Genomic DNA, 25,002 nt, shown 5'->3' on the forward strand with positions numbered 1-25,002 from the left:
AGTCCAGATGCAGAAAATTACAGTTTTTGCAACTTAATTTTTTTTTTTGGTAATATAAATATTTGTTGTACTTTGTAGGTAGGAGGTGACCTGCCCAACATCTCTACACATGATCAGATTTAAGAGGGATTGTTTTGGTTGCAGATTGGAGCGATTGGAGGGGGAAATTCCACAGACTAATTATTTGGTTGGGGGAGGGATTGATAATTAACAGGGGGGGGCTGCACTAAATTGAAATGTATGATTAGAATTTTTGACATGCCAGAAGTTAACACAGGTGGAACGTACTGATTTTATAGAATGTATAACACAATGGAAAGTCCAGGATGCCCAGCTGTAGTCAGAGCTGTCAGGTAGGGATGATCAATGAAATGCAGAATCTGCAGGGCGTTAGCAGACAAGTAGGGCGTTAGCAGATAAATAATTAAAGATGTGGCGAACGGTTCGCCGGGCGAACATCCCTGGGGGGTTTACTACTTCCGGGTCGCTCTGACCCGGAGTAGTACGCCTGCGCTGCCCGGCGGAGCGCGTCCTAGATGGCGCTCCTGTTGCCGGGCACTCTCTGCGCATGAGCGTGACGTCGTTGATGACGTCATGCACATGCGCAGAAAGTGCCCGGCAACAGGAGTACCATCTAGGACGCGCTCCGCCGGGCAGCGCAGGCGTACTACTCCGGGTCAGAGCGACCCGGAAGTAGTAAACCCCCCAGGGATTCAGAGATGTTCGCCGGCGAACGGTTCGGGAACCGTTCGCCATATCTCTAATGCAGATTTATGTAAATTTTTATGCAGCTTGAAAATGGCCCAATCAACATGGAAGTAGCACTGTATATTGTGTCCATGCAGGGAAATGCCAGTTGTTTGTCAGAGCGTCCACTGTTAGAAGCCATTGTGATGAGGGAAGACTACCTGATTTCAGGGGGAGGGGTCCCTTTGACCCAAGGATCCTTTCACACTATAAAACACAGGTGACCATGCATTACTGTCACAATGCACAGCCCTTGGATGTTCATACAGACCACATTCACAGCCCTGACAGAGGCAGGACAACCAACAGGAATGTGTGTATAATAATGGGAACGTGAACCTTCTATTAGCACACTGCTAAACGCACACATTGCGGAAGATGATCCATTTTTGCTTAAAAGTGACGTTATGAGAGTTAAAGCAAATGGTTGTGTTGGATTCCCTCCGGGCCTCCATAGGGTAGAACTCTAATCGATTGTCTATATGGGCCATTTATTATATTTTTACAAGGCGATCTATTAACTTCACTTTCAACAAATTATTATGTACAAAAAAAGCTTTTGTAACAATGTTATAATGACTGTTTTTCCAGTTCCGTCTGCAGCCAGCTATGGTTACTAGACACGCTGAATTATACTTCTCTGAAGCCATGGCAACAGCCCGCTGTCTGGTACACATAAGTGCTCCAAATTATTATTTTTTACTCCCAAGTTTCCCTTTGCAGTGAGTGTTTCATTTATGCAGGCTGGACTTCAGTGTTTAGGATTTATTAGGCCAAATGTCTGCTTACAGCCCATGTGCAGTCACACCTAATTACAACTTCCTGCATTAGACCCTTGAGTCACTGAAACTACAGAAACTGAAGGGAGGAGGTGACCAGCTTTTGAGAATGTTTGGCTGTAGTTTTGGTTATTCCCTTGAAAATGCTGAGCACAGACTGTGTGTGTCTATTCAGAGCTTTCTAAAATAGGGCCAGTGGTGATTGGACAACAAAAAAATAAAAAAATGTGTCTACGCACCACCTCCCTGGCAGTGCAATGGAGCCCTCACTGGACATATCCATAGCTGATCTTATCACTAATGGCTCTCGACTCCCTGCATTGTGGTCCAATACAGACCACAGTGGTGCCTTTTATCTCCACCTACATCGGCAAGATCTCTGCATTAAAGGGAATGGGGCGGAGTCCAGAGAATTTTTTATAAAGTCTGAAGAGGGAGGAGCCTGTGCTAGATACACATGCCTCAAAGCTTTAACTCTACACCGGTAAGGGGTCCCTTGGATCCCTATGTCTGTTCAAAAAGTAAGATAAACCATACTAATATTGTACCAAGAACAGTGTTAGTACTGGCAGTATGGAATATACTGACTGGTTCAGCACCTTGACAGAACTCAAATGTCCTCGCAAAAGTCAGAAATCCCACTTTACGCCCTTAATAAATAGAAATCAATTTAATACAAATTCTAATATAAAAAGACCAATATTACTAAGAAAAAAATGAACTTTCTGACGGCCTTTCTGATCACGTGAAAAGTGTTGTCATTTCTGCTGGAGAGCCTCTGTACAATATATAGTGATTTTTATAAAACAGATTTGCTCAAGTTATTTATTAGTTAAAAGTTATATTTACATTTTTTTTAAATTAGAAACATGAAATATTACTAATAAATGCATTGATAGCAGAGGGAGGGCTGCAGCCGAGTTAATGTATAGCCCTTCCAGAATCTGTTCTGTAAAAGCAGACTCTGTACATTCGTGGCTCTGATGAAGCGATGTAGTGTTCCCGAAAGCTGATCCTTCGAGAATCTGCGGTTATTGCAAATAGTAAGCGTACCGCATACACTTTTCACATTACAAAAGCAAAGTCCCCGGACTTGGTGATGGATCGCTAAGCCCCATTGCTCTCTATGGAATGATCTCTTTACTGCACAGCAGTAAGATGAGGCCTTTCTTGTGTTTACAGTGTCTGCCAGCCACACCACCAGGTGGAGCTGTAAGGAATTATTAACTTTACTTTTGCGTTATTTAGTAGAGATTAAAAAAAAAAAAAAAAAAAGTCAACTTCTTTAAGTGCTTAATTGATTAGAAGCTAAAGCAAAACTGAGGGGGGGGGGGGGGAGCGATTGTTTTTACACTTCCTGACGTCAGTCAGGAGGTAAACTCTTTAACCTGGAAACGGATAAATACAGTGTATTGATTCATCAAAGCGCTCGGGAAATCGCAATTCAAAGCGCTTTTTCAAGTGCTTTGCAATTTCCCTATACCTTCCATTGAGCCAAAATGCTCACAAAAATGGTACAGGCAGCGCGCGTTTGCGATTTAAAAAAGATCCAAACGCTTAAATGTGAACATTCTCATAAGAAATCATTGCAAAAGCGCTTTTAGAGCGATTTACCAACTCGTCACCGCTTTAATAAAAAATCAGCAAATCCTCACAGTGTGAACAAGCCCTAACTGTAGAACCACAAGTCTCAGAGCGCAGTCACAGAACGTTTGCATTATGACAGGCCCATCTAAAACTGCATAGCTTATTCCAGCTGTTATGTCAGCGGGGGAATGAGATGTCTGCCCCCCAATAAAGAAGGTGGAGGGGGAATCAGGCTTGCATCTGTAGAGCAGACATCATGTAATTCCCCCCCCCCCCCCCTCCTGCACTCCCTACATGATCTCTCTTTAATAACAGTATAATCTCCAGCATGTGGTCAGACATCTGCGTCTAACCAGGAGCCGCTAATATAATTATTATGTAATTATGGGGGAAGGGCAGAGAAAACACCAAGTCCCCCGGGGTCAGCATTTCCTGTCTGATACTAGAGCAGTGCAGAGAGGTTCAGGTGTGGTGCTGCCAGGCTTGTATGCCATGCTGCCACACAATAGCCATGTCAGATGGGAGTGTGGCTGAATATCACAGCCAGTCTGAGTACAGGAGACAGGGCTGGGTAACACGCACATTCAGCTGATAATCACCTCACACATAGTGACTGATGCCAATCCGCCCACACATTATCCAACTGGAGCATTTTGCACCCAGCACGACACCCCCCCCCCCCCCCCGATAAATAACTCAAGTGGCTTAAAGAGGAACTCCAGTGAAAATAATGTAATACAAAAAAGTGCTTCATTTTTACAATAATTATGTATAAATGATTTAGTCAGTGTTTGCCCATTGTAAAATCTTTTAAATCCCTGATTTACATGCTGACATTTATTACATGGTGACATTTTTACTGCTGGCAGGTGATGTAGCTGCTGCTTGCTTTTTTGGCAGTTGGAAACAGCTGTAAACAGCTATTTCCCACAATGCAACAAGGTTCTAGACAGGAAACTGCCAGGAGTACCACGGTACTCAGAGTTTCTTGGGGGGGGGGGGGGGGGATGATCTGTGAAAAGGAATAGATTTCTCATGTAAAAGGGGGTATCAGCTACTGATTGGGATAAAGTTAAATTCTTGGTCGAAGTTACTCTTTAAGGAGTCTGTGGATGAACTGCACTGGAACCCTTCAGATCAGGGGTGTCAAACCCAATGAGGGGCAATCTCATTGTCTAGTGGCCACCTCCCTCCCTATATATATATATTCCCTTGTGTGTAGTGGTGCTCCCTCCTCTATGCAGTTTATTAGTGTTTAATGGTCCTCTGTCCTCCTATACAGCTCCCTGGTGTCTCCTGGCCCCCTCACTCCCATATTGCTCCCTGGTGTCTAGTGCCCCCTCTCCCATATCCAGCTCCCTAATGTCTAGTGCCCCCTTCCACCGCTAAATAGTTCCCTGGTGTCTAGTGGTTCCCCCTCCCACCCCTAAATAGTTTCCTGGTGTCTAATGGTCCCCCTCACTCCCCAATACAGTTCACCGGTGTCTAGCGATTCCCCTCCCACCCCTAAATTGTTCCCTGGTGTCTTGTGGTCCCCCTCACTCCCCTAAACAGTTCCTTGGTGTCTAGTGCTCTAACCTCCCCCATACGCTTTCCTGGTGATCTAGGGCCTTACTCCCAGTTTAGCTTGCCTGGTGGTCTAGAGTGGGCCAAACATAATGCAAAATGGGGAAACAACTTGAGGGTCAAATTTGATGGCTTTGAGGACCAGATTTGGTTTGATATGTATGCTTCAGATCATCTCCTGCAGCATGTGATCACGTCTGAAAGTTGTGGACACTTGGAAGGAGAGATTTGGGTGTTATGCACTAACTGAGGTTGCCACATGATCACACGCCTGGATGTCCATAAATGAAAACATCCTGATCCGCAGGTGTACTGAAGAAGGGTAAATGCAGGAAGAGTAGGTCTGAAAGACTGCACACAGCTGACTTTAGTTACTTAGCCTTTTTGTATCCACTATATTAACTTGTATACCCCCAGTGTGTTTGGTCAAACCACTTCCTCTGGAGGTACCAGAGCTTTGCTTGGAAAAGGGAAGCTCCTGTCGGAGCTCTGAAGGCATCTCAGATACTTTGTGTTCCTTCAAAACCCAGGAGAGGTATCCTGGCTTGCTGGAATTCATGACTGCAGAATTTCACAGACAGGCCTGTTGGGAACAGTCCACAAGCCCACACCCTGGCAGGATACGACACAAATTGAGGTGGCCCTTGCCCCATGGTGGGATTGCAGACCTGTAACCAGACATGAAGAGAAGTATAGGCTTGCAGAAGACCGCCTACCCTGATTGTGTTCAGCAATTGCAACATTACAGTTGGATTTGGATGAGTGCAGGGAACGGAGGAGGGGGTCAGAGGTCACATACGCCAAACCGAGAGCCATTTTGTAAGGTTGAAAATCGGCCCCACATTAAATCGGTTTCTCAGCATTGAACGGTGTAAAGCAAAATCAAACCACTTGCTGAGAATTTGCTGCCGGTTCCCCCAAAATGGTCAGGATAGGCGGAGCTTGTCCCTGTGCCCCACCCACTACAGATGGTTAATGAGATGCTAATATGCTTGCATGTATTGAATGCTAACTGTATGCAACTGGTCCAATAAAATGCACTTTCTGCTGATTTTGATTGGGCAGATTCCATTCTGTGTAAAATTTGCATCAAAATTTGCTCATTGACCATCTGTACAGGTGAGTTCCTTATAGATGCCAAGGAAAAATCAAAAGACTATGGAACACAGAACTATTGGCTCTCTATAGGAGCAGCCACCAACCACCACCGACGCACCGCGTTATCTCCAAACTGATGCTGGGCAGCATGGGGTTAAACCCCGCTTTACACCACCCAAGTGAGAAGTCGGGTCTGGGTGGAGTATCCCCCTGCCGGGTCAGCAGGAGCACCCTGTGGTATGAGGAACTCCGCTTTCGCTCATTCCTGCTGAATGGGCTGCTGTTTCTGAAACTGACCAAGATGACATAACAGCAACTCCACTGTCTACAAGACAGGTACTCTTTACGTGGAAAGAAAAGACGAAAATAGGCAGAGGACGTCTCATGCAGCAGCTGCAGACCATGGGAAAAATAAATATACAAGGAGGATCTTTGTACAGTATGGACAGGAGAAATCTTGCCAGCGGTAGAAGGGACAGTCAGTCACCTTCCCCAGGTGCCACGGTGGGCGGAGACATGTCAGGTGACAGGCATGTTAACCTTTTCCTTCCCAGGAGTTGGGTAGTGCCTGAGAATTGTCCCTCAGGAAAGTTGGGTGACCAGGCACAATATGGACCCTTATACATCACATGACTGGACCCACTTCTCTGCCGGGGCCTGTTACCTCAGTAACCAAAACTGTCTCCGGAGGAGTTTCTAGAAGGTCCCTATTGGCCCATGACTAGGCTATCCAGGTGAACTCTTTCAGCGGGCTGCGGCTCACATCCGGCGTGCACTCTTCGATCTCATCGTCCTCCAGTATGACGTCGTCCTGAGAGGTCTCGGCCTCGTCTTTCCATTTGATGTCATCGTCATCCTCCCCACCCATGTCCTCATCCACCTTTAGCTCATCTACGTCTTCCAGGTAATGCCCTTCTCCTGCGTACATTGCATCCGGGGAGTGTCCTCCACGGGCCACGCCTCTTCCTGCACAGTCCATGCACACCCCGTGCCTCCTCGAGCCGTGCTTGATGCCTACGCTGGCGGCAGACATGAACACGCGGTTGCAGACCTTGCAGACGTACTTTTTGTCTTTACTATGGACCTGAAGAAAGAGAAGAAGACAGGAATATTAAGGTGGATGTAAACTCTGTAAGCACATACAAGACCTCTAGAAACTTTATAAATGCCTTTCCCTCTTCTTCAGAGCACAGAATCCACCTCTTCTGTATAGTTCTGCTTTCCCTCATATGAGCATAGAAGGAGCAATATAAAATTCTATAAATTCTCAGAGTAGCTGCAAAGGTTGGTTAACCGAGCACCTGCTAGCTATTACTTTACAGTGAACCACAGTCCAAGCACCCTCATGTATTTAACCATAAATATCAGTGGAAACAGAGAAAACACCTACCCTGCTCTCTGTTTCATCCTTCACTGCTCAGCCTGCTTGTTACCAGCCCTGATAAAATCCCTGACTGAGCATTCAGTCAGGCTTTGCTCAGGAATCATTATAGCTGAGCCTGTCTTCTCTGATGTATTTTCCAGCCCAAGCCTGCCCCCTTCTGGCTCTGCTTTCCTGTTCTGTATAATTGAAGCATCACAGAGAGCTGTGATGAGATGGGAGGAGCTGCTAATGCTGCTAATAGTAGTAGTAGTTCTGCGCCTGCGCAGTAAAGCCCGGAGGACGTCCGATGACGTCAGCGCGCCCGCGTGGGACGCAGAAGAGCCCGTCCTTGGAGCGCAGAAGAGCCCGACCTGGCAGCCGGCCTGGCCAGGTCGGGTCGGCCACCGAAGACGACCGGAAGCCTCTGGAGCGGCGGCGATGGCACCTCCTGCCTGCCACGGGCTGGAGGAAGCCCCAGGTAAGTGGATATGGATTTTTATTTTTTTTAACGTTTCCCTGAACCTTCCCTTTAAGAACTTCTGCCACGCTTATCTACGTTCCTGTATATAAACACATGTAAACACTTGGTTCTGTTTTCTATTTTTAGTATTTTTTAGAAAACAAAGTTAGTATAGCACCACCTTGTGGCCAAAAATTAAAACTACATCCAGATACACCATTATACATTTACCATAGAAAGATAAAATACGTTTTCATTATTTTTAAACTCCTTCCAGCCCTACCCCAAAATAAAATATCGCCATACATTGTAGTAGGGACACAATATAAACGTAATAACTGGGACAAATGGGCTAAAAAAAAAATGTCTGTTTTATCTACAATAGCATATTTTATTTTTAAACTACAATGGCTGAAAGCTGAGAAATTGTGAATTTTTCATTTTTTCTTCTTCCTTGTAAAATGCATATAAAATATTATAATTCTTAGCATAATTTACTGCCCAAAGAAAGCCTAGTTTGTCCCACAAAAAATAATATATAGATCATTTCAGTGTGATAAGTAGCGATAAATTATTACCGAATGAATGGGAAGAGCTCCCCAGAGGTGCCTAACCTTAAAGTGGATCCGAGATGAACTTTTACTCATTGCATAAGATGCAGATAAGCCTGCCTCTGTGTAATGTTTATAAACAACATGGCTGCTGTAATTGTATCACAGGAATAAATCGTATTCTATTAAAGCTGTCTCTAAACTTTAGGTAACATATAGACAAGTTACTTGTTATAGTTAGTTTTTCATCTCGGATCCGCTTTAACCCTGCCCCCCCCTCCCCCCCCCCCCCCCCCCCAGTGGTGCCTACCCTTTAAGGAATTGTCAGGCAAAAAAAAAAAAATGAGTTTCACTTACCTGGTGCTTCTACCAGCCCCATGCAGCCATCCTGTGCCCTCTTAGCCACTCACTGCTGTTCCAGTCCCCCGCTGCCAGCTAGTTTCGTTTTTGCCGACCTCGGGGTCGGCGGGCCACATTGCGTACATTTTTACGCATTCCCACTTGTGCAGGAACATTAACACATACGTTTTTATGCGTTGAACCAGTAACGTGTAAAAATGTAAGTGTTAATGTTCCTGCACCAGCGGGAATGCGTAAAAAGGTATGCAATGCGGCCCTCTGACCCCGAGGTCAGCAAAAACGAAACTAGCTGGCAGCGGGGGACTGGAGCAGCAGTGAGTGACTACGAGGGCACAGGATGGCTGCATGGGGCTGGTAGAAGCACCAGGTAAGTGAAACTCATTTTTTTTTTTGCCTGATAATTCCTTTAACTCTCCTCCTCCATACTTACCCTATCACGCCCACTGACCTCCTGTTGAAATGGGCGCCCACTATTTTAGTGGCAGCCATTTTCAACAGAGCTCTCCTTGTGCCCCCCCCCCCTTTTTTTTTTTACCAGTTTTGCTCCCATGCATAGGTCTGACTTTGCCACAAGCTATAGACTTCAACGTGGAATCTACGAGACTTCAGAAAGTTATTCTGCCATGGCTGAATTTTCACACAAAGTCTCGGTTCCAAGAAATCCTTGGCAAGCTTGTGACTCTCACACTGCCTAAAAGTCAACAAAGACTGACGCATTGTACATCTAGCAGCCATCACTGAGAACAACAGCTAAGTCATTCCCAGGACTTCAGACAGACAGCAGATGGGTTCATGATTAATGAGAAGAGTGTCTTATCTGACTCACAATCCAAAGTTACAAACAACTGGCAACCTGCATAAACCATGCACACCCCAACCTGCCGCCTGCACAAATTCACAACTGACTTAGAGCCAAGATATTTTATACTTAAGAGTTTTGGAGTTCTCCTGCTTTCTTTCTGGGTCAAAAGTCAGAGCCACCAGTGCCTGCAGGTGTGGGTGAGGGGAGAGCAGGCACCAGGGTCTGTTTACATGCTGGACTACAGTCACCTAGCCACCAGTGCCTGCAGGTGTGGATGAGATGGGAGCAGGCACCAGGGTCTGTTTACATGCCGGACCACAGTCACCTAGCCACCAGTGCCTGCAGGTGTGGGTGAGGTGAGAGCAGGCACCAGGGTCTGTTTACATGCTGGGACACAGTCACCTAGCCACCAGTGCCTGCAGGTGTGGGTGAGGTGAGATCAGGCACCAGGGTCTGTTTACATAGTGGACCAAAGCCACCAGTGCCTGCAGGAGTGGATGAGATGGGAGCAGGCACCAGGGTATGTTTACATGCTGGGCCACAGTCACCTAGCCACCAGTGCCTGCAGGTGTGGGTGAGGGGAGAGCAGGCACCAGGGTCTGTTTACATGCTGGACTACAGTCACCTAGCCACCAGTGCCTGCAGGTGTGGATGAGATGGGAGCAGGCACCAGGGTCTGTTTACATGCCGGACCACAGTCACCTAGCCACCAGTGCCTGCAGGTGTGGGTGAGGGGAGAGCAGGCACCAGGGTCTGTTTACATGCTGGACCACAGTCACCTAGCCACCAGTGCCTGCAGGTGTGGGTGAGGTGAGATCAGGCACCAGGGTCTGTTTACATAGTGGACCAAAGCCACCAGTGCCTGCAGGAGTGGATGAGATGGGAGCAGGCACCAGGGTATGTTTACATGCTGGGCCACAGTCACCTAGCCACCAGTGCCTGCAGGTGTGGGTGAGGTGAGAGCAGGCACCAGGGTCTGTTTACATGCTGGGACACAGTCACCTAGCCACCAGTGCCTGCAGGTGTGGGTGAGGTGAGATCAGGCACCAGGGTCTGTTTACATAGTGGACCAAAGCCACCAGTGCCTGCAGGAGTGGATGAGATGGGAGCAGGCACCAGGGTATGTTTACATGCTGGGCCACAGTCACCTAGCCACCAGTGCCTGCAGCTGTGGGTGAGGTGAGAGCAGGCACCAGGGTCTGTTTACATGCTGGGACACAGTCACCTAGCCACCAGTGCCTGCAGGTGTGGGTGAGGTGAGAGCAGGCACCAGGGTCTGTTTACATAGTGGACCAAAGTCACCTAGCCACCAGTGCCTGCCAGTGTGGGTGAGGTGAGAGCAGGCACCAGGGTCTGTTTACATGCTGGGCCACAGTCACCTAGCCACCAGTGCCTGCAGGTGTGGTCGAGGTGGAAGCAGACACCAGGGTATGTTTACATGGTGGGTCACAGTCACCTAGCCACCAGTGCCTGCAGGAGTGGATGAGATGGGAGCAGGCACCAGGGTATATTTACATGGTGGTCCTTTTCACATTGCTATTGGTCAGTGAACTGATGCACTAACAGAAAACGCGCAAGAAGTGGATGGAGCAACTGTCATCATTTAGTCAGAGTTGCCTGTTGTACATCATACAGGTCAGTTTGCATGCAATATGGTTGATGCAGCTTCACTGATTGGCAGCAGGAGGTGCTTCCCCCCCTCCCTGGCTGTAGTGGCAGTGAGATCTGCCATAGAGGTGCCATCCTGCGGTGTATTCCCCGCGCAGACAGATGGGGGCACCCCTGGTGACTCTATCCCCCCCCCCCCCCCCCTGGCTCTGGTTACAGGGAAGGAGGCACAGTGCAGTCAGATGAGGAGACAGATGGTCCTGAAATTATGTGACAGCAGAGGACACTGCAAGACAGAGCGGGCACAGCTGCCATGGCAACCGTGATACTGGGGTTTTAATGAGCACGGCTAAGTGGCACTGACAGAGTGTCCCTCAGACTAGTGCTGCGCGGTGCCTGCATCCTGGAGAGGGGGTGGGGGGAGGCGGCAGTCGCCACGCTTTTATGGAGTCTGCTGCTTGGACCTCGTTTATCAGAGCATCTATGGAAGAACTCTACTGAGCAACCTGCAGAGGCCAATCAGATCTCTCCTTTCCCAGAGGAGTCATCTGACATCTCAGAGGGAACCTGACTACAAGAATAATGCCATGGCCAATGCAGACACTACATGACTCTCTTAACTCACTTCCCCCCCCCAACATTGCAGTTAGTTTACCATCAATACAGGCAACAAGTAACAGCTTATACCGTACATACTGGAGGCACCGTGTTTCCCTGAAAATAAGACTTATATTAATTTTTGCTCCAAAAGACGTACTAGGCCTTATTTTTAGGAAATGTCTTATAATTCTATCAGGAAGTGTCTCTTAAAATAAGTGGCTTATTTTCAGGGTAGGCCTTATTTTCAGGGAAAGAGGGTAGCTGAGATCAGCATACTCTGCAACTAGTTTACTATCAGTACAGACACAAAGTAACAGCTTATACTGTGCATACTGGAGGTAGCAGGGATCAGCATACACTGCAGCTAGTTTACTATCAGTACAAGCACAGACTAACAGCTTATACTTATACACACACTGCAACTAGTTTACTATCAGTACAGGCACAGCGTATCAGTTTATATACTGTACATACTGGAGGCAGCAGAGATCAGCACACACTGAAGCTAGTTTACTATCAGTATAAGTGCTGAGCAACAGCTTATATACTGCTCATACGTGAGCTGATTTGACTGTCTTAAAACAAATAATACAGATACATTATTGATCGGGGCTTCATAGTTAATTCAAACTCACTTAAGTATTTGTATGCTAATCACAAGTGCTGATGCTCTAGAATGTTCCACACATGTATGGGACAGGGACAGGGACCTCTTTCATAGGTATGACACTGAAGGGCCTGGCTGTATAACTATGTGGCCAGCAAAGGGCTGGATGGTGCTGGTACTGCTCTCCTCTCTCCTGTGACAGGAGGCCTTGCTGTATAACCCTGTGTGGCCAGCAGAAGGCAGGATGGTGCTGGTGCTGCTCTCCTGTGACAGAAGGCCTTGCTGTATAACTCTATGTGGCCAGCAGAGAGCAGGATGGTGCTGATATACTGCTCTCCTGTGACAGAAGGCCTTGCAGTATAACCCTGTGTGGCCAGCAGAGGACAGGATGGTGCTGGTACTGCTCTCCTGTGACAGAAGGCCTTGCTGTATAACCCTGTGTGGCCAGCAGAGGGCAGGATGGTGCTGGTACTGCTCTCCTGTGACAGAAGGCCTTGCTGTATAACCCTGTGTGGCCAGCAGAGGACAGGATGGTGCTGGTACTGCTCTCCTGTGACAGAAGGCCTTGCTGTATAACCCTGTGTGGCCAGCAGAGGGCAGGATGGTGCTGGTACTGCTCTCCTGTGACAGAAGGCCTTGCTGTATAACCCTGTGTGGCCAGCAGAGAGCAGGATGGTGCTGGTACTGCTCTCCTGTGACAGGCGGCCTTGCTGTATAACCCTGTGTGGCCAGCAGAGAGCAGGATGGTGCTGGTACTGCTCTCCTGTGACAGAAGGCCTTGCTGTATAACCCTGTGTGGCCAGCAGAGAGCAGGATGGTGCTGGTGCTGCTCTCCTGTGACAGAAGGCCTTGCTGTATAACCCTGTGTGGCCAGCAGAGAGCAGGATGGTGCTGGTGCTGCTCTCCTGTGACAGAAGGCCTTGCTGTATAACCCTGTGAAGCCAGCAGAGGGCAGGATGGTGCTGGTATACTGCTCTCCTGTGACAGAAAGCCTTGCTGTATAACCCTGTGTGGCCAGCAGAGAGCAGGATGGTGCTGGTACTGCTCTCCTGTGACAGAAGCCCTTGCTGTATAACCCTGTGTGGCCAGCAGAGGGCAGGATGGTGCTGGTATACTGCTCTCCTGTGACAGAAGGCCTTGCTGTATAACCCTGTGTGGCCAGCAGAGAGCAGGATGGTGCTGGTATACTGCTCTCCTGTGACAGAAGGCCTTGCAGTATAACCCTGTGTGGCCAGCAGAGAGCAGGATGGTGCTGATATACTGCTCTCCTGTGACAGGAGGCCTTGCTGTATAACCCTGTGTGGCCAGCAGAGAGCAGGATGGTGCTGGTACTGCTCTCCTGTGACAGAAGGCCTTGCTGTATAACCCTGTGTGGCCAGCAGAGAGCAGGATGGTGCTGGTGCTGCTCTCCTGTGACAGAAGGCCTTGCAGTATAACCCTGTGTGGCCAGCAGAGAGCAGGATGGTGCTGATATACTGCTCTCCTGTGACAGGAGGCCTTGCTGTATAACCCTGTGTGGCCAGCAGAGAGCAGGATGGTGCTGGTACTGCTCTCCTGTGACAGAAGGCCTTGCTGTATAACCCTGTGTGGCCAGCAGAGAGCAGGATGGTGCTGGTGCTGCTCTCCTGTGACAGAAGGCCTTGCTGTATAACCCTGTGTGGCCAGCAGAGAGCAGGATGGTGCTGGTGCTGCTCTCCTGTGACAGAAGGCCTTGCTGTATAACCCTGTGAAGCCAGCAGAGGGCAGGATGGTGCTGGTATACTGCTCTCCTGTGACAGAAGGCCTTGCTGTATAACCCTGTGTGGCCAGCAGAGGGCAGGATGGTGCTGGTACTGCTCTCCTGTGACAGAAGGCCTTGCTGTATAACCCTGTGTGGCCAGCAGAGAGCAGGATGGTGCTGGTGCTGCTCTCCTGTGACAGAAGGCCTTGCTGTATAACCCTGTGAAGCCAGCAGAGGGCAGGATGGTGCTGATATACTGCTCTCCTGTGACAGAAGGCCTTGCTGTATAACCCTGTGTGGCCAGCAGAGGGCAGGATGGTGCTGGTACTGCTCTCCTGTGACAGAAGGCCTTGCTGTATAACCCTGTGTGGCCAGCAGAGGGCAGGATGGTGCTGGTACTGCTCTCCTGTGACAGAAGGCCTTGCTGTATAACCCTGTGTGGCCAGCAGAGGGCAGGATGGTGCTGGTACTGCTCTCCTGTGACAGAAGGCCTTGCTGTATAACCCTGTGTGGCCAGCAGAGAGCAGGATGGTGCTGGTACTGCTCTCCTGTGACAGAAGGCCTTGCTGTATAACCCTGTGTGGCCAGCAGAGGGCAGGATGGTGCTGGTACTGCTCTCCTGTGACAGAAGGCCTTGCTGTATAACCCTGTGTGGCCAGCAGAGAGCAGGATGGTGCTGGTACTGCTCTCCTGTGACAGGCGGCCTTGCTGTATAACCCTGTGTGGCCAGCAGAGAGCAGGATGGTGCTGGTATACTGCTCTCCTGTGACAGAAGCCCTTGCTGTATAACCCTGTGTGGCCAGCAGAGAGCAGGATGGTGCTGGTACTGCTCTCCTGTGACAGGAGGCCTTGCTGTATAACCCTGTATGGCCAGCAGAGGGCAGGATGGTGCTGGTGCTGCTCTCCTGTGACAGAAGGCCTTGCTGTATAACCCTGTGAGGCCAGCAGAGGGCAGGATGGTGCTGGTATACTGCTCTCCTGTGACAGAAGGCCTTGCTGTATAACCCTGTGTGGCCAGCAGAGAGCAGGATGGTGCTGGTACTGCTCTCCTGTGACAGGCGGCCTTGCTGTATAACCCTGTGTGGCCAGCAGAGAGCAGGATGGTGCTGGTGCTGCTCTCCTGTGACAGAAGGCCTTGCTGTATAACCCTGTGTGGCCAGCAGAGAGCAGGATGGTGCTGGTGCTGCTCTCCTGTGACAGAAGGCCTTGCTGTATAACCCTGTGTGGCCAGCAGAGGGCAGGATGGTGCTGGTACTGCTCTCCTGTGACAGGCGGCCTTGCTGTATAACCCTGTGTGGCCAGCAGAGAGCAGGATGGTGCTGGTATACTGCTCTCCTGTGACAGAAGCCCTTGCTGTATAACCCTGTGTGGCCAGCAGAGAGCAGGATGGTGCTGGTATACTGCTCTCCTGTGACAGGAGGCCTTGCTGTATAACCCTGTATGGCCAGCAGAGGGCAGGATGGTGCTGGTGCTGCTCTCCTGTGACAGAAGGCCTTGCTGTATAACCCTGTGTAGCCAGCAGAGGACAGGATGGTGCTGGTACTGCTCTCCTGTGACAGAAGGCCTTGCTGTATAACCCTGGGTGGCCAGCACAGTGCAGGATGGTGCTGGTATACTGCTCTCCTGGAACGGTGTGCCCAGCTGTCTGCCCTGCACTCCACCAATGTAAAGCCCAGGCTTAATCATTAACCTGTTCTGTGCTGCAAAGCCTCATCTTCTAAGTGGGAGCTATCATGTGCTGTGCCCTTTCATCCCCCCAGGCAGAATCATCACCCACAGCCCAGTAATGGCACCCTCTGCCTTCCCCAGACATCTGATCTGCCTGACATCTCAAAACTGCTGGGAAAACACTGTCACCCAACCTAAGTACCACAAGGACTAATCTAAATAAAAATAACATGAATCTCCACTCCTGCAGCGCCACCTGCTGGTGAAGTGGGGGTCTGCTGCACAACAAAAACCCGGATTCACTGGCAACACTACTAATAGACAACTGAAATGAGAAGAACAAGGAGGCTGCCATATTTATTTCCTGTTAACAATACCAGTTGCCTGGCAGCCCTGCTGATCTATTTGGCTGCAGTAGTGTCTGAATCCCACCAGAAAGAAGCATGCCGCTAATCTAGTCAGAAACACCTGATCTGCTGCATGCTTGTTCAGAGTCAATTGCTCAATCAGATCTTTACGTCTGTGGGTTCTGTGACGATCGCTGTATTCTATAGCAGGTCACCCTGCAGACTGACGGGAGGCCTGAGATTCAATAGGGGGCGCTGTGGTAAATAGGGGATCTATGGAATCTTCCAGTAGATTGGCTTGAACGTTTCCTGATTTCTAGGTCGAGTCTCTTAACCCTTCTCTTATGTCTGTAGATGCTACCTGGCTGTCAAAATGGACAACAAACAATTGGCCAAACCAAGACATTTATCATATGGTGACATCTTTACTGCTGGCAGGTGATGCCAGTGGAAGGAGATGCTGCTTGCTTTTTTGGCATTTGGGTGCAGCTGTAAACAGCTGTTATTTCCCACAATGCAACAAGGATCCCAGATAGGAGCATGGTCCTGACAGTTTCCTGACATCACACTGTGGGAGGGGTTTCACCACAATATTAGCCATACAGAGCTCCCTGATGATCCGTTTGAGAAAAGGAATAGATTTCTCATGCGAAAGGGGGTATCAGCTACTGATTGGGATGAAGTTCAATTCTTGGTCACGGTTTCTCTTTAAGTGCATGAACTGCCTCTGGCTGGTGAAATGGTCACAAATAACTGTTTTGGCAAGTGTGTCTGTACAGGGCTCAAATCTGCAAGTCTCCAGGAGCGGACTCACCACATCGAATTCCTGATATGACCCCCCTGCTATGGACAGGGCTGTGGAGTCGGTACAAAAATCTTCCGACTCCAACTCAGACTCCTCAGTTTATGAAATCACCACTCCGACTCCAACTCCAACTCCGGGTAACCAAAATGGCCCCGACTCAGACTCCTCGAGTCCGACTCCTTAGTCTAATATTTAACAGGGCTGTGGATTTTGTACAAAAATCACCCGACTCCGACTCCTCAGTTTCTGAAACCACGACTCCGACTCCAACTCCGGGTGCCCAAAATTGCCCCGACTCCAACTCCGACTCCACAGCCCTGGCTATGGACCAGCAGAAAGTCAGAAGAGCTGAGAAAATCTGGTTGCTATAGGCAACGGTTCTCCTATAGATGAGGTGCAGTGATCCTCATTATGACTGTATGTAGCTGCCGGTCCAGTTATGAATGTAATTGGTGGAGAGACCAGATACAGAAGCTGTGAGCTGCAGCCACAGGAAGTGTCCATCCACACGGGCGTCTCACGCACAGGATGAGGCCCCCCAGCGCTGACCCACTTCCAGCCCTCCAGGGCACACCGCATTATCAGGTCAGCCAGAGGAAATGGTCAGATGTGAGCCGGTGACCTGTCATGCTTTGAGCCTCCCTGCGGCGATCTCGTCCTACTTACAGGGGGCTATCTGCAACTCCGGTGACACAGAAAGGAAACACGGTCACCTGTGTGTACATTTCTGCACGTGTGACGGACTTGTGGACAAGCCCTTAAAGTGAACCTGTCTGTGTCTGTAGCGTATGTATACTGACACGAGTCACAAGGAGGCTGCAGGTACCTCAGTTAAAGGGAAATTTAACTTTGCTTAAAAAAAAAAAAAGTTTCATTTACCGGGGCTTCCCAGAGCTCCCTGCAGCCGTCCTGTGCCTGCGCCGGTACCAAACGTTCCTCCGACTCCCCGCCGCAGGTTAGTTTCATTTTCGTCCACGCGTATCCTTGTACACGTTTCCCCCCGTCAAGCGAGTCCTGCGCACATGCAGTATGAGTTTTCTCTTACTGTGCAGGGCTCGCTTGATGACGGGAATGCGTACAAGGAGACGCGTGGACAGGAGACGACTCTTAGTTGGCCGAAAACTAAACTAACCCACGGTGGGGGAACGGAGGATCTTGGAGGACCAGCACAGGCACAGGACAGCTGCAGGGAGCTTTGAGAAGCCTCAGGCAAGTGAAACCAAGTACAGTTAAGGTTCCCTTTAAGAGTGCCACTAATGACACAATTTGCTTTGCTAACAATCTTTTCCGAATGATTCAACGTATGAACGATCCGAAATGATCGTTTGCGACCATTAATAGAAAAATATATCCAAACCAGTCCAATTACATTATTGAAATTGATTCGATTTTCAGATCGATTACATCAGTCTGATTGGATTAGTAAGGAGATTTTTGTCCATAACGATCATTTCCGATTGTTCATATGAAGAATAGTTACTAAAAATCGTTCAGCAAATTGTGTCGTTAAAGGCCACCTTTACGCAGTGGCGGCTGCGAATCCCACAACATTCACACCCTACATCACTCGGGGAAACCCCGGTAAGCTCCACGGATGTCGGGAACCAGTCGCGAGACCCCAGAGATGCATGGCCGGCCTCAGATTACATTGCCTTTAATCGCGCGCCTAATTTCTGCTGGACAGGTTTGCTTTAAGGCAGACAGGGTTTCCATGGTAACCAAACACTGCACAAGTGCAGTATAATACGCTTGCGTCACCCCCTCGGTCTGTCGGCAGTTAATAAGACATTATTATGAGCACCAGTCGCAGCCAGACTAGTGGTAGGGCAGAATTAAAGAAAAGCATTTCATAAAGATGAAAACCTTCGTGTGACCTCGCTAAGGACAACGCCTGTCTGCTGATTTGCTGCTTTCCTAGCTAAATTTCAGTATACCATGGCATCCTTATTTTCTGAAAGGCACACACCAGAATGTGGGAAAATACAGACCAGGACCTTCCTTCTGGGTCTCCAGCAGCACCGCCTACCTACCATGGAGATACAGAATCATGCGACATGACTCTGGGTCTCCAGCAGCCCCGCCAACCCACCATGGAGATACAGAATCATGTGACATGACTCTGGGTCTCCAGCAGCCCCGCCTACCCACCATGGAGATACAGAATCATGCGACATGACTCTGGGTCTCCAGCAGCCCCGCCTACCCACCATGGAGATACAGAATCCTGTGACATGACTCTGGGTCTCCAGCAGCACCGCCTACCTACCATGGAGATACAGAATCATGCGACATGACTCTGGGTCTCCAGCAGCCCCGCCAACCCACCATGGAGATACAGAATCATGTGACATGACTCTGGGTCTCCAGCAGCCCCGCCTACCCACCATGGAGATACAGAATTATGTGACATGACTCTGGGTCTCCAGCAGCCCCGCCTACCCACCATGGAGATACAGAATCATGTGACATGACTCTGGGTCTCCAGCAGCCCCGCCTACTCACCATGGAGATACAGAATCATGTGACATGACTCTGGGTCTCCAGCATCACCGCCTACCCACCATGGAGATACAGAATCATGTGACATGACTCTGGGTCTCCAGCATCACCGCCTACCCACCATGGAGATACAGAATAATGCGACATGATTCTGGGTCTCCAGCAGCCCCGCCTACCCACCATGGAGATACAGAATCATGCGACATGACTCTGGGTCTCCAGCAGCACCGCCTACCTACCATGGAGATACAGAATAATGCGACATGATTCTGGGTCTCCAGCAGCCCCGCCTACCCACCATGGAGATACAGAATCATGCGACATGACTCTGGGTCTCCAGCAGCCCCGCCTACCCACCATGGAGATACAGAATCCTGTGACATGACTCTGGGTCTCCAGCAGCCCCGCCTACCCACCATGGAGATACAGAATCATGTGACATGACTCTGGGTCTCCAGCAGCCCCGCCTACCCACCATGGAGATACAGAATCATGTGACATGACTCTGGGTCTCCAGCAGCACCGCCTACCCACCATGGAGATACAAAATCATGTGACATGAAGCTACAGCCCCTCCTATAAAAACTCAGAAAAGCCTCACTGTAGCAAGTATACTCTCCAGACTGGTACAAGGTGTGGAAGCAGGCAAAGGCCTGACAAAGCCACAGCCACACAGATTTAAAGGGCACCTGAAGTGACATGTAGTAAAATGATATAAATGTGTATGTACAGTTCTAGTCCTACACAGAACAAGGCTGTGTGCCTCTGTGGTTTTTATGAAGACATAAAAACAGTGGGAAGAATAAAATGCTTGATTAAATGATGAGCAGGGAGGAACTGCAGTTACAGGGCTGGCCACAAAGAGTGCCAGTGGGAGGAGGTGGGCTGGGTCAAGTGGTCTGCTTTGTGCTGGGGAAGGAACACCCACTCTCTTGGCAGTAAGGAGCTAATGGATGCAGCCTGACTGAAGGCAGACACAATCTGTCTACATATTTATTGCAAGAAGTACTGGAAAAACATTCAGCTGAAAATATCCAATCTGGCCTATGGCAAGCTGGATGTGGAAGATAGAGAAGCGTTTCAGGGATTTAAGTCCCTCCCACTCCCCAGGTCCACACCCTCTTTACCCTCATAGGCCAAGAGTCTCATCTGTCAAAGGTAATATAAAAATAGTGTCAGGGATTACACTGTGTATGACCGTACACAATATGCCAAAGCCCCGTGCTCAGATTGCATGAAACAGCCAATAGAATGTGCTGCTCAGTAGCAGGGTAATACCACTTCTTACCAGCGTGTGGCGCTTCATGTGCTCTCTCCTGGTGAACTTCTTGCCGCAGATCTCGCAGGGGTATGGACGCTCCCCGGTGTGGGACCGCATGTGCCTCTTCAGAATGCACTGGTGCATGGCCGAGAAGCTGCAGTACGGACACTTGAACTTTTTGCGGATGACGGTGAACTCGTTCACTGCAAGAGAGGAATGGTGAAGCCGTTAATTGTGGAGCCATTACCTCCTACAGCCTAACAACATGGCAGGAAATTCTGATGTCTTAAAGGGGAACTCGGCCCACTACGTAACGGAAAGACACACCTAGACAGCATTTCTTACTTGTTTCTGCAGATCTGAACTATTCAGTTCTACCATTCAGCCAGGATGGGCATTACCAGTGTGATAAAGGTCACTTCAGTGAAAGGAAAAGACACACAGTCGGAGAGGATAGGGCAGTGGCAGGGTCTGATGTAGGTGGGTGGTGGGGCAGTGGCAGGGTCTGATGTAGGTGGGAGGGTGGGCAGTGGCAGGGTATGATGTAGGTGGGTGGTGGGCCAATGGCAGGGTATGATGTAGGTGGGTGGTTGGCCAGTGGCAGGGTCTGATGTAGGTGGGTGGTTGGCCAGTGGCAGGGTCTGATGTAGGTGGGTGGTTGGCCAGTGGCAGGGTCTGATGTAGGTGGGTGGTTGGCCAGTGGCAGGGTCTGATGTAGGTGGGTGGTGGGCCAGTGGCAGGGTCTGATGTAGGTGGGTGGTGGGCCAGTGGCAGGATCTGATGTAGGTGGGTGGTTGGCCAGTGGCAGGATCTGATGTAGGTGGGAGGTGGGGCAGTGGCAGGGTCTGATGTAGGTGGGTGGTGGGCCAGTGGCAGGATCTGATGTAGGTGGGAGGTGGGGCAGTGGCAGGGTCTGATGTAGGTGGGTGGTGGGCCAGTGGCAGGGTCTGATGTAGGTGGGTGGTTGGCCAGTGGCAGGGTCTGATGTAGGTGGGTGGTGGGCCAGTGGCAGGATCTGATGTAGGTGGGTGGTTGGCCAGTGGCAGGGTCTGATGTAGGTGGGTGGTGGGCCAGTGGCAGGGTCTGATGTAGGTGGGTGGTTGGCCAGTGGCAGGATCTGATGTAGGTGGGAGGTGGGGCAGTGGCAGGGTCTGATGTAGGTGGGTGGTGGGCCAGTGGCAGGATCTGATGTAGGTGGGTGGTTGGCCAGTGGCAGGGTCTGATGTAGGTGGGAGGTGGGGCAGTGGCAGAATCTGATGTAGGTGGGTGGTTGGGCAGTGGCAGAATCTGATGTAGGTGGGGCAGTGTCAGGGTCTGATGTATGAGAAACAGGACGTGATACAGCATAGATGAGGGATCCCAGAACTGTGTGCATTTTAAATAAACGTATATCAATACATTCCGATGTGAACCTCCACTGACCAGTATTTGAAATGTAAGTACTTAGATTTCTGCTGGTGCTTTGTACAGCCAATACTCTGTGCTGTGGAGGATGAGCTCTCTGGCAATGATCTCATGCTGTTTCCAGGGAAGCCTATCAGCGCACTCTGCTCACCTGCTGCAGACATGTGCTGACCCTTTAATTCTCCCAGCCTGCGGACAGATTACTAATAATACACAGGCTCCGCCTCCCCTCTGGCTGCCACACCTGACATAATTGCTGTCCTCACATGGCTGAAGGGAGAGGAAGCTGGACTGCTTCCCTCCGTCTTATTAGCAATCTTCATTTTCTCATCTTTCAAAGCTATTTTATGAGTCCTCCTGGCCCCACCCATGTCCAATTTTAAAGTGGCCCTGAACTCTTGTACAGGACAGAAGGAAGAGAGAGAAATGCACCCTGGATGTATTTAGAGAGTTTAGTCTGTCTAAACTGTAATTTGATCTCATCTGTGGCAGCTGGCTGCCTCGGCAGAACAGCTAATTTGTAAACATACAATGTTAACAATATGTCTGCTTCCATGAAAGCAGGAAGACACTGCAGAATTTTTATCAGATGTAACAAATGTTTTCTTTAAAGGTTATTATGCTGTTGCTTATCCTTTAGAGTAGAGAGGAAGTTCTGAGTTCAGGTCCGCTTTTGCAGCCAATCTGCACACAATGCAAACTAGCCACTGGAATCAACCTAGCCCGACTGACCTGCCTGTCATGCATAGCGCAGCTCACAACAGCCTCAGGAGGGAAGCAGTGCATGCAGGGAAGTCCTATTTAACTCCTCCCACATCTAACTACAGATATGTATCACAGAAGGACACTGGTGATAAGGGTCTGAGCTTGTGGTAGACGTATCAGGCCAGGGCTCCTCTCTATACAGGCCTAAGCATGAGGCTGCACACAAAGGCATTACGAGTCACAAGAGGGCAGACTGGGCGCCGTCCCACTACTCTATATATAGGCGAGCTGTCCAGGGACAAGTGACAGACTTCCCCTTTAAGATAAAGGGTGAAATAAAGGCAGTTTCCCATTTCAATGAACTCTCAGCGTGTCTGACAGGAGGAAGCTGCCCTCTCCCCCGATACCAGGCAGGGGTTAACCCTGCGCCTCCAGGAAAACAATGAATAGAATACAGAGGAAAAAAAGGAAGAATGGAAATCCTCATTGAGAACAATGAAACAATAGGAGCCACAGTATGAAAAATGGAACCAGACATGGAAAGAAGAAATATTTTATTGTCAGCAATGTGGCCTGACTAAATAAGGTTAAAAATCACTAAAAGTATACTAAGAGGGCCAAATATATTATACCCAAGTCCTCTCTGTGCCTAATAATACCTCAACCCTCTCTGCACCTCATTATAGATCATCCCTCTCTGTATCTCAATATACATCATCCCTCCCTGTACCACTTCATACCTCTCTGCACCTCATCCCCCTTACCTTATATCTCATCCCTCTCTGTACCTCATCCATACCTCATCCCTTCCTGTACTTCATGCCTCCCTGTACCTCATCCCGCCTCTCTGCACCTCATCCCCCTCGGTACCTTATCATACCTCATCCCTCTCTGTACCTCATCCCTCCCTGTATCTCATCATACCCCATTCCACCCTCTACCTCATCATACCTCACCCCTCCCTGTACCTCATCCCTCCCTATACCACCTCATACCTCTCTGCACCTCATTCCCCTCTGTACCTTATCATACCTCATCCCTCTCTGTACCTCATCCCTCCCTGTACCTCATCATACCTCATTCCTCCCTGTACCTCATCCCTCCCTATACCACCTCATACCTCTCTGCACCTCATTCCCCTCTGTACCTCATCATACCTCATCCCTCTCTGTACCTCATCATACCTCATTCCTCCCTGTACCTCATCCCTCCCTATACCACCTCATACCTCTCTGCACCTCATTCCCCTCTGTACCTTATCATACATCGTCCCTCTCTGTACCTCATCCCTCCCTGCACCTCATCCCTCTATGCACTTCATCCCCCTCTGTACCATCTCCTTCTATACCTCACCCCTCCCTGTAACTCATCATACCTCATCCCTCTGTACCTAATCCCTCCCTACACCTCATACCTCTCTGTACCTCATCATACCTCATCCCTCTGTACTTCATCCCTCCCTGTAAATCATCATACCTCATCCCTCTCTGTACCTCATCCCTCCCTGTATCTCATCCCTCCCTGTAACTCATCCCTCTCTGTAACTCATCCCTCTCTGTAACTCATCCCTCTCTGTAACTCATCCCTCTCTGTAACTCATCCCTCTCTGTAACTCATCCCTCTCTGTAACTCATCCCTCTCTGTAACTCATCCCTCTCTGTAACTCATCCCTCTCTGTAACTCATCCCTCTCTGTAACTCATCCCTCTCTGTAACTCATCCCTCTCTGTACCTTAGCATACCTCATCCCTCTCTGTACCTCATCATACCTCATCCTTCCTTGTAACTCATCATACCTTGACATAGATTGTGAGCTCCGAGGGACAGTTAGTGACAAGACTATATATACTCTGTACAGCGCTTCAGAAGATGTCGGCGCTATATAAATACTAAATAATAATAATAATAATAATCCCTCTGTACCTCATCCCTCCCTCACCCCTCTGTACCTAATCCTACCTCATCCCTCAAGGTACCTCATCAGGCTTTGTACCTCCTTATAACTCATCCCTCTCTGTACCTCATTAAAACTCATCCCTCCCTGTACCTCCTTATACCTCATCCCGCTCTGTATCTCATCCCTCCGTATTCCTCATTATACCTCATCCCTCTCTGTACCTCATCCCCTCATGAAAAGTACTGCATCAGTTGAGGAGCAGTAATTCATATGAGTTTCACGAAACATTATGATAAACCAATATTTTATAAAAGTGTACAAACATACATTTTAGACAAATTAAAAGGAAAATAGAACAACTGGCACCACTGCATACTTTCAGGTTTGAGATCAGCTTGATTTGTCTCCTCACTATTTATGCTGGCACTCATCTTCCGCGGGGAAACCTGCAGCTGCAAGTTTGAAGCAGTGCCTGCAGCTCTTCCTGGAGAAGATGGATGCCAGTATAAAGATGGGAGGCAGGGAGCAGCACTCCTGAAGGTAAGTAATGCCCGTTAAGAAAGGAAGAT

At 49.3% G+C, this 25,002-nt stretch overlaps 1 protein-coding gene across 10 annotated transcripts in view; it reads right to left on the minus strand.

Moving 5' to 3' along the window:
• Window positions 1-711: 711 nt before the first annotated feature.
• The window catches only part of ZBTB46 (zinc finger and BTB domain containing 46), a 215,531-nt gene continuing 191,240 nt past the window's right edge, over window positions 712-25,002 (minus strand). For all 10 annotated transcript variants that reach the window (XM_068262362.1, XM_068262360.1, XM_068262361.1 and 7 more), the window contains 2 exons: window positions 20,456-20,631; window positions 712-6,861 (listed from right to left, as the gene is read on the minus strand). In XM_068262362.1, the coding sequence (XP_068118463.1) occupies window positions 6,499-6,861; window positions 20,456-20,631 (539 nt within the window). In that variant the 3' untranslated portion in view covers window positions 712-6,498. The remainder of the gene's footprint in view (window positions 6,862-20,455; window positions 20,632-25,002) is intronic.

This window comes from Hyperolius riggenbachi, chromosome 12, assembly GCF_040937935.1.
Source record: "Hyperolius riggenbachi isolate aHypRig1 chromosome 12, aHypRig1.pri, whole genome shotgun sequence".
In the NCBI taxonomy this organism is placed as follows: domain Eukaryota; kingdom Metazoa; phylum Chordata; class Amphibia; order Anura; family Hyperoliidae; genus Hyperolius; species Hyperolius riggenbachi.